This window comes from Peromyscus leucopus, chromosome 7, assembly GCF_004664715.2.
Source record: "Peromyscus leucopus breed LL Stock chromosome 7, UCI_PerLeu_2.1, whole genome shotgun sequence".
Taxonomy (NCBI): Eukaryota; Metazoa; Chordata; class Mammalia; order Rodentia; family Cricetidae; genus Peromyscus; species Peromyscus leucopus.
The window spans coordinates 55,691,265-55,705,972 of NC_051069.1; the positions used below are offsets into that span (position 1 = coordinate 55,691,265).

A 14,708-nucleotide genomic window follows, 5' to 3' on the forward strand; every position below is an offset into this window, starting at 1 on the left:
ACCCTCTCTTCACCTTCTCTGTGCCCAGACTTCCTAAGCTAAAGTCCTGGGCTTTGCATTGAGAATCTCCATGTACTCTTCGTGTAACCCATGCCAACCCCGGTTTTTAAGGTTACCGACTAGACACGGTCGCCACTCCAAGAGGTACAGCCTGCACACAGAGTAGAGCTTTTACTGAGCAGAGAGTGATTTACAATAAAGCACACTTTACAGCATGTTGGACAAACTCGGGCTTCACAAAGACCACATTCACAATTACCAGTCACGTTTGCTCGGAAGCATATAGGGACCAGGGCAGGGAGCAGACGGGCACCATCGGACCTGAGGCCTAACTCTGTGATATGGCACTATCTCTAGCTGCCCTCAGGAGGGCGTGACTGGAGCTTTTCCCACAATTCCCCGGGGAAGACACACTGTAAGAACCTGCTGCCTGTCCTCAGACTAGTAAACTCTTTATGGTCACATGGAAAATGTAACTCACAGCTACCAGCTCAGATCACAGAGACCAAGACAGATGCAGAAGATGTGGCCCCCAAACCCACTTTATATTTAGAAATCTCCTTCTGCCCTCTCCAAGACACTAAAAAAAAAATTCTGCTGTTCTGTTTTTTGTTTGTTTGTTTTTGTTTTGTTTTGTTTTTTAAGTCTTGGGAATTTTCTAGCATTCTTGTGGATAGACTAGTCTAAGAAACTTCCATCGTTCATTACAGGGAAGCAGAGGTAACCAAGTTGTACTTCAGTTAGCAACTGAGAGTTCTAAATAAGTCTTGGAGGAGCCTCTCCTCCCTCAGACCTCAGTTTCTCACCAAGACAGTTTGTCTCTGAGACTTCTCTGTGACGAGACGGAATCCGAACCAAGCACAGCAGCCACAGAGGCTGCTCTGGACCTGAGGGCCCAGAACCTCTTTGTCCCGCCGGACACAGTGCTCTCTGGGTGATACTGAAGCCACTGAGACCACACGCAAGGTGACGAGAACACTGGCTTCCTGGAGTGTGGTTTCTCTGACACACGGGCCCTCACGGGACAAAGTTGCTTCAAGAAGCCTGTAGGTTTTGGAAAACGACACATGAATTTTTCAGGTGATGCTGACAGGGGAATCTTCCTTCAGGAATTGGTGTGAAAAAAATTTCATCTTTCAGACAACAAAGAGAAATGTCCTGTCTAGACAGCTCGGGCAGATGAGGTGTCTGAGTGCAATTATTTCCAGCTTATTGGAAAGCAAGTTCCCTCATTGCCCGTGAAAACAGAACAGTGCTTCGCCGCATCTCATTTCTGGGGGCTGGAGGGCAGGGATCCTACCTCTCAGCTCGCCAGTGCTGCTCATCTTGATGGTTGCCACCTGGGACAGGGCCGGGCCCCACCCACCATTGCCACTTGAAGGAGTCAATCTTCACCTTGCTCTCCTCTCTTCTCTTCAGCTGTGCTGAGGGACCCCGTTCATCATGGAGGAGTTCAGTAGCACTGTGATGTGCCCCGTTTCTTGCTCATTATCACAATCTAAGTGGACACATGTAGTTTAGGATTTTAAAACCACAAACGCACAAGCAGGCACACAGAGGGCCAAGTTACAGACAAATTCACAGAACATTACAGGCATTTTTACAAATTGATGGGCTAACAGGGTGATCTTAGTTCATTTCTGTACTTTCCTGAACTTTTGAAAATGGTAACACTCATTAATGTCTCTTTATTTTAAGAAACTAAAATGGGTCTATCTGGTCACAGATAGAGCACTGCCATTGAAGATCTGTGATTACACTTGGTCTGATAACTTTAGAAAGCCTTTGCGTCCGTTCTTCCTGACTTGTGAAGCTGTTTTCTGGGCACATGGGTCAGGCCCAGCAATAGCATGACTCGGGTCCCCCTGCGGGTGCTCAGTAGTAGGAAGGACAAGGTGGCAGGTGCTGGGCAGCGAAGTGGTGGACTGAGCCAACCTCTGTTGGAGCTGAGGCGGCTTTCAGAGATCTCGCTCAACGATCATTACAACACCTCGTGGCATCTTCAAGATGGTTTGCACATCAGATGGAGAAGGAGGCTGGACAGGTTCCTAGGAACTCAAGCATCTCCCTGCTTCTGCGGGACCTCCCAACACTGTGAGCATTAAGCCGGTTGTGAGCGAGTCCTTCCCCACCTCCTCCTGCTTCTCCTAACTCATCGCCACAATGGGTTCCACAGAAGAAAGATCTGTCTTCCCAGACTTGATCTGGGAAGAGGGCAGGTGGTGATTGGCTAGCGGAGCCCTCCGACCATGGCTCTTCTCTGTCCATGCCACCCTGAAGGAAGGAATTGGGGAGGGCAGCCTGTCTTCCTGAGGTTTGGGTGGCCTGTGGCACATGCTCAGTAACGCCTTTAGCTCAACTCTAAAGTTCTCATTGAGCCAGCAGTAGATGAAGGGGTTGTAGCAAGTGCTGCTCATGGCAAACCAGTGGAAGGCAAAGTAGAGGGCGTTGTTGGTGTGGATGGCCTTGCTGGACAGGAGGAGGACGTAGCAGTTGAGGGGGAACCAGCAGAGAGCAAAGAGGACCACCACAAGCACCAGCATCTTCACAGTGGTCTTCTTCTTGCGTCGCAGGGCCAGGTACTGCTGCGTGGTCACGTCACCAATGGTGTTGCACAGCCACAGCTTCTTGGCCACACGGGCATAGGCCACGGAGATGATGAAGAGTGGAAGGAGGTAGAGCAGGATGAAGGTGGCCAGGTCCAGGTACTTCCAGAAGAGATCAGCTGGCTCTGGGAAGTCCGGCAGGCAGAGGGAGCGCACAATGTCCTCACTGGACCAAAAGGCAGGGAAAAAAAGATGGGGACAAGGCAGACTATAAGTAAGGAAGTCAGTATTACCACTTCCTACCGAGGAATGCTGGCCTCCCTACCCCAGGCTGAGGCACTTCTGTTACGGTCTTTTGACACTGTGGCCTAATCATCCCATCATGCTTCAGTCTCCCCACAAGGTAGGGCATTTTACAGAGGGTGGGAGGACTCCAGACCCTGTGCCCCCTGAATTTGACATCATCCTCTGCACCCAGGGGGCCCCACAGGTATTCATGCAATGAATCAATGAATAATGAATGAATGAATCAATGAAGGAATGAAACAGCAGTGTTCCTGCTCAGAAAACGAGCACTTTCTTGGGGAAATCTTAGAGTCCTCTTTGTACTCAGCTCTCACCCCAAAGAGAAACTGACAAATCATTAAAACAGATGAAAGGTAGGGAAAATACGTGGTAAAGTAAACATGTCTCTAGCTGTGTCTGTGACTTATTAACTTTTTACACATTCTAGAAAAGAAATAGAAGAAGGGAAGGATCTGATTCACAGGGAATTAACTGAAACCACTCAAAGCTCCTGCTTTGTTCACGGTCCATGCATATGAACTGTAGGTCTGTGATGATGTGGACACATGAACTGCAGGTCTGTGATGTGGACACATGAACTGCAGGTCTGTGATGATGTGGACACATGAACTGCAGGTCTGTGATGATGTGGACACATGAACTGCAGGTCTGTGATGATGTGGACACATGAACTGCAGGTCTGTGATGTGAACACATGAACTGTAGGTCTGTGATGATGTGGACACATGAACTGCAGGTCTGTGCTGTGGACACATGAACTGCAGGTCTGTGATGTGGACACATGAACTGCAGGTCTGTGATGTGGACACATGAACTGCAGGTCTGTGATGATGTGGACACATGAACTGCAGGTCTGTGATGATGTGGACACATGAACTGCAGGTCTGTGATGATGTGGACACATGAACTGCAGGTCTGTGATGATGTGGACACATGAACTGCAGGTCTGTGATGTGGACACATGAACTGCAGGTCTGTGATGATGTGGACATATGAACTGCAGGTCTGTGCTGTGGACACATGAGCTGCAGGTCTGTGATGTGAACACATGAGCTGCAGGTCTGTGATGTGAACACATGAACTGTAGGTCTGTGATGATGTGGACATATGAATTGCAGGTCTGTGCTGTGGACACATGAACTGCAGGTCTGTGATGATGTGGAGGCAGTGAGTCAGGTCTTCAACTCAGACAGATCTCAAATTTCAGAATGAACAAGCTCTTCCTTCCATTCAGTCTGCATGGAGACAGGCTATAATGAAGTAGATTGTAGTTTCTTAAACTGAGTGTTTGAAAGAAGGAGTTTCTCGTTTGGTGAGAGTATATGTTAAGGACCAAACTGGGTATTGGCAGAGACGCCTGTCTCAGAATCCTGCCTCAGCAGCATATACTCATGTTTATTTTGATTCTAAGTTCTGCAAGACTTGGAATCTTGCTCATTTAAAGCAAGGCAGAGTGGAGACACATCTCGGTCTGTATGAGCACACGCCTCCTGGTGGCAGAACTGATAACAACTTCCTTGTCCTTGCCAACAGCCTGGAGAGTAAGGCAGAGCTAAAGTTAAGAAGGGGGAGGGGGTGCACAATACAGAGACTAGGCATGGGCTGGGAGCTGTAAGAACAACTCGGTGAGGCAGGTACACCTAACAGGAAGAGTCATATCAGGGGGCTCCAGTCGGGTCCCTTTGATTGTGGTCCAGGTCCATTCTGGAGAAGACCAGCATGGTCCCCCGCTGCTCCCCGGAACATGTCTCACCTGTACTTGAAGGTAAACAGTTTCTGGCAGATGGCATGCGGCAGCGAGAAGAAGGTGGCCATGACCCAGATAACAGCAATATAGATGACGCCCTTGGTGATGGAGATCCGAGGCTTCAAGGGGTGCATGATGACCTAGGAAACAAGTGAAAGGCGTCTCCGCTCGAGCTGGAAGCAGATAAGAGGGCAGGCAGCAAGACTCACGGGTCAACTAAGGCAGGTCTTATTGACGGAAGGTTGAGCACCCTTTCCATTCCTTGGCGGCCCCTGGGCTGCACCAGGAAGCTGAGGCATTGAAGGGAGGTCCCTCTCACCACAGCTCAACTCCAGGGATGGGAAGAGGGCTTCGCGTGGACTCCGTGGCTCCAGGCAGTCCCAGGGCCTCTTGTGAGTGAGAAGAGCAGGGTGCAGGGAGGAGGGTACAAGGTTGGGAGAAGAGCCCCGGGCTCGGCCCACCTCCTGGAGATCTGACCCATCTTTCAGTGGCTCCAGACCCTGGGTGCTATCTAAGGTTCTGACCACAGGGAGCAATTTCTTGTCACCCACTGCAGAAAGCTGATTTGATGCCACCACTAAATCCCAACACAGACTGGCTTCCATGCACTTAAAGGAACCAGTACCCCAGGGGTGGGGCCAAAATGCATCTTGGAATTGACACTGTGCCAGCCAATCAACTCTCTAAGAAGCTTAAATAAAGATGGAAGTTGAAAGCATTTTCATTTGTGAGGCTGGGTCCTGTGGCAAAGGTATGCAAGAGCTCTGACTGAATTACTGAAGGTTGGCCAGGGATAAGGAGCAGCTGTGTGCAGACTTTTCTCAGCTTGCTTTGATGCACCTGCAATGTATGAAGACCTGATTCTAACATGATCATGGCATTTTGGAACTAGAGAGATCTCAAATTTGGGCAGTCCATTCCTCGTCTGATGGGCAAACTCCTTCAAGAATATCCTTATCAAGTTGTCATCCAGATGCACTTAGATGTGACTGGTGACATGAGACACTGTGTCCTAGGCAGCTCTGTCCACTTGGACCATTTATTTCTACTAGAAAATCATTCCTCACACTGAATGATGCTTTGAAGTGTGAGTCTTTGAAGCCATTTCTCTGTTGGCCATTAATGCTTCTCGGGTCATCTCAGAGCAAACCTTCGTTCTCTTTGTCCTGAGAATACTTACCTTGTGGGTCTGCTTAAATCATCACAGAGCAGGATAGACTAGTAGTCAGACCATGTCTTGGAGCCAGACAGATGTTGGTCCTCATTTTAGTTGTTCACATGGTCATGGGAAAGCTATGTGTGATACATTTCTGAACCTGTTTCCTGATTTAACATGGTCTAATCCAGCAGTCCTCAACCTGTGGGTCATGACAGGAACTGAAACACCACTCAGTAACAAAATTAAGTAGCAATGAGCAGAGTAGTGGTGTCACAGACCTTTAGTTCCAGTACACACTAGGGAGACAAAGGCAGGCAGATCTCTGTGAGTTCAAGGCCAGCTAGGTTTAGAGTGAGTTCTAGAACAGCCAGGACTACACAGGGAAACCCTGTCTCTGGAGAGAGAATGAGGAGGAGGAGAGAGGAGGAGGAAGAAGAAGGAGAAGGAGAAGAAATGGAAATAATTTTATGGTTGTGGGTCACCACAAATGAGGAACTGTATTAAAAGGTCACAGCATTAGTTAAGGCTGAGAATCACTGGATAATCAACAATGTGCTCATGGGTCATGGAGTTGGTAAGTGCAATGTACCTGGCCCAGAGATGGCCTCTTTCACAATGAATGTTCTTGGGTCCTCTTTGAGTGCCTATCACCACGGGGCATTAGTCCATATGCTCACTCCTGTGCTCCCACACTTGCTCCTGGTACTGGGACACCCAGGCTTCTGCTCCTCCCACAGTCTGGGCCAGAGCCTCTCCCTCTACCACTTGACAGCCTTCTCCGACCTGTAGTTATTCACTTCTTCCTTTTCATCTGTGATTTTCTGGGTTTGACTTTCTATCACCAAAAAAATTCATTAAATTTAGAGGTGGGAAATGCCAGCAGTGAGTCTTCACTCCCAACAACAAAGTGGAAATAACCTTTTGCAACTACCAGTTTAACATCCCTCATGTCCTCGCCAGAACTGATCCTAAGGAGCTAAGTGTATACACTGACAGCTGGGTTGAATGAGTCATGAGAGTATTCCCTACACACGCCAGGCAGGCACAGCCGGAGAGGGGAGGATGGTCCAGGGTAGGCCCTCACCTGATGCCGATCCACAGCAATGGCTGTCAGTGTCAGTGCTGAGACATGCAGAGAGCAGTACTGGGCAAAGCGGCTGACGTGGCACATGCCCTTCCCAAACACCCAGGTGCTGTTCACAAAGCGGACCTGTGGGTAGAATACAGGCGTCAGGGGTGGACAGGCCTTGACTGATACCCAGTTCCACCTCTCAGTGGTCTCTGCAGAGCATCTCTTCAGGAAGCCTCTCAGCTCTCCCAGCCAAGGAATCTTGCAGCTACTGTGCCAAAGCACGGACCACACGGCTCTCCCAGCCTAACCCACTCTTGCTCATCAAGTTCACCAAACCCACAAGATGGCCCTGGCCCTCAGGAATCAGAAGAGCTTGGGAAGAACATGGGCTCTGGGGGCTGGCCTTTCCCCCACCACTCATTGCTCTGCGGCCTTGGCAATAAACTCCGATAACCTCAGTTTTCCCACTTGCAGAAAATGGTTTCAAAATCCTTACCTGAAAGGCTTATTATGAAATCTGTAAAGATGGGAGAAATTGCCCAGCAAATTGTTAGAAGGTGATTATTAAAAAGTGGAAGCTGACATTTTTAAATGTAATAAAATTCTTGGCTGAATGGAACCCAGCCTAATGGGGAAACATCTCCAAAAAGTCACAATATACCAAGTTGACTATGCTTAGAAGGTGTGTGTGTGTGTGTGTGTGTGTGTGTGTGTGTGTGTGTGTGTGTGTGTGTAAGTGCTCCAACTCAGAGCCACACACAGCGTGCAAGCAATCAACCACTGAGCTACACCCCAGCCCCATGTCTATGCCCATCTTGAGACACCTGGAAAGGTGAAGGTTAGGGTGGAGAGAAATGGGACCCTGGGGGGTGAGGACAAGGTCCTACTTCAGCAGCATGCAAAGCTCTATGCTCACTCAGGCCTGGGGCAGCTCCTGTGAGGAATGTCTTGTGCCCAGGAGAGATGGAGCATCAATTCTGACCAAGGCATGTCTGATCCAGGAGGGGACTGAATGTAGAGCATGCCCAACAGAGGGTCAGATACAGGGCAAATGGGTCACCAGGTGGGGGGGGGGGCAAAGGGAGAGATTGACAGCAGAGACAGAGGAGGCGTTCAGCTAAGCAGGAGTTCCTCACCACTTGGATTTACAGTGGAGGGTCTGCCACTTCCTGCCGTCACCTTAGTGGACCAGGAGGTGACAGACAGATCAGAGGGTGGACCAGCCCTGACTGATACACAGTTAGGCCTCTATTTGGTATCTGAGGAGCATCCTTTCAGGAGGCTTCTTAGCCCTCTCAGCAAAGAAATATTCCAGGTGCTGTGCTGAGGTCTCGACCACGAGGCTTTCCCCAGCATGGCTTATCATGGCCACTCTGGGGTCTCTGAGTCTTCACCCTTTGCGTCTGTGAAGCAGGCTCACACTTTCACATACAGTGATGAAAATCATGCCTGATAGAAAACAGGTGTAGAGTAGGTACAACATGCCTTCATTAGCAAGTACCTTAGCATCTAAACTGCCATCACGACTACGCGGGGGACGTGTAAGATGAGCAAGGACTCGTATGTGGAAACCAGGATAAAATCCATCAACTGTGGATCAGGGGCTGTTGGGAAATGTGGAGTGGGGTGTTTGCCTGGCATGTGTACAGGAAAGTTGGGTCAAGTTTGGCTACATCTCCACAGGGAGACAGAAAATCCAGGGCTTTGTCCTGTGGCTGGGAGGAGCCATTGAGGCTACGGAGCAGGACATCCATAGCCCCTCTGCCTCCCACCCACAGTCAGCAAGTGAGCAAACCTAAATCTGACGGGCCACCCCCTTGCTACCTCCCAGGAAGCCCCCCCACTCTTGATCTTGCTCCCACACATCGGGCAGAACCCTGCTGCTGGCTGTGAGACTCACCAGACAGACACGGATGCTTCGGGAGGTCCCAGGCCTGACGCACCTGGTCCAGCCTCTCTTTCTGACCCACCTCAGCTTCCCTTGGCTCACTCTGATGTGCCTTTTGTTTCTGCCTCTCCACCTTCACCCAGCCACTCAGTGTCCTCTCAACACAAGGTGAACTTGAGTGGCTCCTCTCCTGTGTTCCCTGCCCCCTCTGTACCTGTCTGTACCGGTCGTTCACCTCAACCCAGGAGATCTGGCTCTTGCAAAACTGTTGAAATGTCACATCCTTTGCAAAGTCTCCTTTGACCCTCTGGTGAGTCAGAATGAAGGCCTGCCTCCTCCAGGCTCCGCTACACTGTCTGCGTGTCTCTGTCATGGGAACCATCAGCAAGTGTTTGTTACCATCTCAGTGAGCAGAGCCAGTCTTTGTGATGACTGCAGTGAGGACAGTGGCTGGAAGAGGGGCCCAGGAGGAGGTTACTGTCACCAAGCAGCCAAAGGCAGTGCCTCACCCTGTGGGAAAGCTGTGCTGAGAAGGTGGAGGGATTTGAAGACCCCCTCTCCCAGTACTCATCACCTGTGTGCACATGGCGACACCCTGGAAGCTCTAAAGGAGCTTGGACTGGGGAGGTTCCACGGGTCAGGTTCAAAGCCAGGCTGCTCTAGTTTGTCATGTAGGAAGGGCAGAAAGTCCCTTCTCACAGGAGGTCCCTGGAGCATTCAGCTCTCAGTTGTCACTGCTTCTTGTCCCCTTGTGTCTACGTATATCTGACCCTGCAGCCTGCCCCTGAACAGCAGTGACAAAGCCCTGGAGCCTTGCAGCTCTTATCCAAGACCCACCCCAGTTTGTCCTTTCTCTGGTGAGAAGCCCAGGGAGAAGCCATGAGAGCTTTCCTAAGCATCAGGAAGGCACAGGGGCATTATTGGGAAGCCCTTATGTCCTTGGTCGGTGCCTAGAAGCTGAGTGGCCACCGATCGGTCAGTATAGGCTGAAGACAGTTGGTGTCTTAGAGCGGTGGAATCAGAACATGGGTCATGAGTCCCCCCTCCCACTGGTGGCTTAGTGGACACAGCAGTGGACTTGAGTGCAGTGGCACAGTTCTCCTGGTCTGCAGGTGGCTGCGGACAAGAACTGGACTGCTGTGCCTTGGTTTCCTCATCATATTATGTGAATATGCTCTCATAAGAGAGAGTGGGAGAGAGAAGGAGAATGCTTTGAAGATGGAAAATTTGGAAGGACATCACATGAGCCAATGGACTTGCAAGAATCCATCTATTCATCTTTTCGTTGTCTATTATTTGTGTAGATTAGATGGATAGATAGATAGATAGATAGATAGATAGATAGATAGATAGATAGATAGGGAGAGAGAGAGAGATTCTGCTTGGCTAATGACTCTAATAACAACTCATTCTGTACGTTGAAAGGGATGTGATTCTGCTATAGAGATGAGCTGTCTGTCCCTGGGATGCTCAGGCACACCCTCACTGTTTCAAACCATCCACGAGCTCCTGATCACTAAGGACAGAAGCAGCGCCAGTAATGCTGAAGAGCAGAGGCTTGGAGAGGGAGCCACTTGCTTACCCTGTGCAAATGTCCCAGGCCCCAGGCTCCAGGCCACCTCCATGTTATTCCCTCCCAGCACAAGCCTCCCACAGGGCCTCCCTGTCAAGCCACCAAGGGAACACAGCTTAACCCACCAGCATGGAGAAAGATGTTTCAGACTCTGTTAACAACCAACACTTGCTGCTTCTGATAACCCAGCCAGCAGCACCCATTACGTGGGAGACAAGAAGTGACCTAATAACCTCTGCTAAAATTTCGGGGACCTGGTTTACTGTTTGCTCATTCCAAGTGCCGGTGACCAGTGAATGGTCAATCCTTCAGAGCCAACTGCAGACACTTGACTGTGAGTCAGTGCTACCAACTGCAGAAACTCTGGCTTGGAAAGGAAGGGGGAAAGGAAAGAAGAGGGGGACGTCAGGGGTGGAAGGAATATTGGTGAGTGACAGGAGAGAAGAGACGCGCAAAGATTAAGACATGAAGACAAGACCAAGGCTGAGGTGGCAGAGGCTAGGAGGTAGAAGGAGGAGGGTGGAGAGCCTGGGGACAGTAGGACTGGACGAGACAGAATGACAGGAGAGAGGGAGAGAGAATAGACCCGATGCTTCAGGAAAACAGAGGCAGCCCTGGAGGGCCTATCCTTACCAAAGTGAAGGGCGTGTTGAGCAACGTAATCATGATGTCAGCCACTGCCAGGTTGACGATGAAGAGGCTGGTGGCGGAGTGCATGCGCTGGTTCTTGAAGATGACATGACAGACTAGGACATTGCCAAAGAGCGAGAAGATGATGATGAAAGAGTAGGCCACGATGAGCAGGGCTTTCACCGTGGGGTTCTGGGACTCGGCCCCGTAGCGTCTCCTGCCCACGAAGTTCTGCCAGTCGGAGAAAGTGTAGTTGGTCCAGAAGTGCGAGGCATTGGGCCCGGTCAGGGATGCCTCCATGCTGGGATGCTCAGTGCCGACCTGCGGCTGCTCAGTGCCTCGTACCGAGGACAGGAGAAAGAACAGCAGGACAGGAGGGACCGTCATGCCCAGCCACTGCGGCTCTGGGCGCAAGGGTCAGACTCCCCACCGGGCTCGGTGCGTGAAGGCTGGGCGCGGGGCACTCAACGCACCGGGCTACAGGGCTCCGCAAGGCAGAAGGAACCAGGACGCGAGGGGCGCGGAGCACAGAGGAAGCCCCGATCTCTGAGGAACCTGGGTCCCGACTGGAGAGGCAACGGAGATCTGCGGGAAGTCGGGACCGCAGAGGGAACTCCGGGACGCAGAGGGACTCGGGATCGTGCGGACTGCCACCCGTCTCTGTCACCCCAGCCCTCGTGGCGCTCGCCCGTGTCTCACAGCACTTTTATACCTCTGCTCCCGCAGCGGCCAGAGCGCCTCCGCCTATAGGGCTGTGCAGCGTCTCTCCGTTCCCGTGACGCGCTCGGCTCCGGCTGCCCCTCTCTCCGCTTGCGCTTGCCGCACCGCAGTCCCCAGCGCAGCCTGCACCGGCCCCCCAGCACTGCAGCCCGGACTCGGGCCGCCCCCTCCCTCCCGCTCACCAGCCTTCTGTACAGCAAGCCAGGGAACAGGTGTAAGCAGCCTTGGGGACTATGTGAGGTCACACTGCAAGGCTGGGTTTGTGCAGTCCAAAGGATCCACCACCTTGGTTTCCATCTGAACTGTAGCCTTGGCACATCCCCAATACTGAGGTGGCTCCTGATCCAAGTGGATCCTGGGATGTGGCAAATCCTGAAATAGACCTGGAATATTTCCTCCCTAGCTAGCCCTTAGACACACTGGAGGGCGTAGTAAAGGCCTATGTTTCACTGACAGCCCTTGGGAATGTGACATGGGTACTGATGGCTTTAAAGGAAACTCCAAACACTTCTTGACACATCCAAGAAACGGAAGAAATAACACACAGTGGGCTCTGTGTCCACTCCTCTGCAAACGGTAGCTTTGCTGCCATAGAGGTCGGGAAGCTGCCCTAAAAGGGAAGCTGCCTCTCAACCACCCACCCGCTTCTCCTGTCAGACTTTTTAAATTCTGTTAAAAATTATAGTTAGCACACAGAGTGGGGGGTTTCATTATGAGACTCTCACGCATATATATATCACACTTCATTCTTGCTCACCCTCCTCCTGGCTTCCCATCACCCCTCTTTCCGGTCCCCTTCCTCTGGCAAAATAGTTCTTCCCACTTGCACATCATCCGTACTTTGATTTGCTCTCTCGTCCCTCACGGCTCTCCAGGGCCTCTAGTCCCCTTTTTGCTTGTGTATCTACCTAATCTTGACAGACAGTCCTCAACTCCTCATTCTGCCAGTTAACCCCCTGGAGATTTTCCAGTGTGTCAGTTGGCTCCGGTGAGCAATCCTCAGGTTGGGACTGGAATACAAACGTCTCCAACACAGGTGCCCTTGGGTCACTTGGACCCACGAAAGCATGCATTTTGTCTCACTCAAACCCTGAAAAGCCGGCCCCTTCCATCAAGGCTTCAGTCATGGACCTTCTCCTGGAACCGTGGGCATTACCCTGTGCACTTTCTGTAGCTCCAGGGACACAGGCCAAACTGTCTTGCTGATAAACAATTTGAAATGGGTCTATTAAATGTCACCATCCTAAAATACAAGATGCACTTATCTGGGTTGAAAAGAGTCAGGGAAGTCCATGCTGAGTGACACTTAGCCCAGTCCTTCAGGAGACAAGTCATGGCAGAGGAAGGTGGGTAGGAGAGAGTTTGGAGGAGGCAGTAGTGTGATACAAGGTGGACCTGCAGACATGTGGAAGAGAGGGCAGGGACCCAAACGTAAGGGTGCGCTAAGGATAGGAACCATTTCCTGAGAGTGATAGCAATGAATCTTGAGCTCGACATGATCTGATCTGCATTTTGGAAAGGGCACTTCAGCACGTGGGTGGGTGTGTGCAAGGTGTGACTTAGAACAAGTGTGGAGGCTGTTCAAGTGGCCGAGGAGTGCAGCTGTCATCTGGCCCTCAAGGTGCCGGCAGGGGTGAAAGGATGACAGACTGGAGGGAGGAATCAGGATGGCTGTCCGATTTTCAGTTTGGTTGCAGTAAGTCCAACATAAAAACCATAAAGAGGGTGAGGCTGGAGAGATGGCTCGGTTAAGAGCACTGGCTGCTCTTCCAGAGATCACGAGTTCAATTCCCATCAACCACAAGGTGGCTCACAGCCATCTATAGTGGGATCTGATGCCCTCTTCTGGCATAAAATTATACAGGCCGGGCTGTAGTATCACACACCTTTATTCTCAACACTCAGGAGGCAGAGCCAGGTGGATCTCCGTGAGTTTGAGGCCAGCCTGGTCTACAGAGTGAGATCCAGGACAGGCACCAAAACTACACAGAAAACGTTGTCTCAAAAAAACAAAACAAAACAAAAAAAAAAAGTACATGCGGATAGAGCATTCATAAACATAAAATGGACAAATAAATCTTTAAAGAAAAATAGTAAAGATTTAAAAAAAAAAAAAAACACTAAAGGATCCTCCTTTGATCTCAAGCCTCCCTGGAGTTTTAGTCCACATTTCTCCATTATTTTATCAGCAAGTTCCAGAAAATATTCTCATTTTCACATTGCATTCATCTTTTAAGCCACTACCCTTGGGAGTAGGACGGTGAGAGGAGGGGAATCCCCCAGTCCTGCAGATGGACCTGACAGGTCCTACAGGTTCCTCAGGCTTAGAACAGGGGGATTGTGTGGCTAATCCTAAGGGAAAGAAAGCATCAGACAGAATAAGTAAAGTTACTTAGCCAAAGTGGGTGTGGGAAGCAGAAGGCCCCTGGGTAAGTCAGTTTTGGTGCTGGGGGATAGAAGCTGCACTGTTGTACTCTAGGGAGAAAGGATCTACTGAGCATGCCCAAGAGGAGGCATGTAGTCCAAGCTGTTTCCTCCTCCTGCACACAGTTAGGCTGGACCTCTGGGCACTCCACCATCCCTAGCATAGCAACACAGTTTACCCTGACTTGTGCAACTACCTGACCGTTGACAAAGCGAGAGCATCCCTTCGCCTAACCCCACACCAAGGCTGAGCTAGTCCATCTTTCTTCAGAAGCTTCTTTGTTAGTCTGTTTCCATCACACTGAGCTGATGGGGAGACAGGAGCTAGTCTTAGCAAAGGAGCCAACTCCTTTTGTGCATTCTGAACGGAGAAAGTTGAAGATGTGCATATATGCAGTCAGAATGTGAAAGTGGTCCTTAGACTTCTACATCTCTAGTCATAATTACACAAGCAAACACGCCCAAGTGCAGAGTCTAGGGTTTATTTTAAGTGATCTTGAAGAATCATAGTCCATCACTTTGTAAGACAAAAACTTAGAGGATACCACACAAAGGTTCAAAGAGGTGTTTCTAAATTATAACAATAAATAAACACTCGGTAAGTGAAAAGAGCAAAAAAAAAATTAAAACAAAGAATTTTCTG

General features: G+C 50.3%; 1 protein-coding gene across 1 annotated transcript; it reads right to left on the reverse strand.

The window, feature by feature from the left end:
* Positions 1 to 96: 96 nt before the first annotated feature.
* On the reverse strand, positions 97 to 11,691 carry Gpr83 (G protein-coupled receptor 83). Its single transcript, XM_028859599.2, has 4 exons — positions 10,925 to 11,691; positions 6,843 to 6,968; positions 4,606 to 4,739; positions 97 to 2,772 (listed from the first exon to the last, which is right to left on the reverse strand). Exons 1-4 carry the CDS (start codon positions 11,306 to 11,308, stop codon positions 2,148 to 2,150), a joined length of 1,269 nt encoding a protein of 422 aa, XP_028715432.1. The 5' UTR covers positions 11,309 to 11,691; the 3' UTR covers positions 97 to 2,147.
* Between the last annotated feature and the right edge of the window lie 3,017 nt (positions 11,692 to 14,708).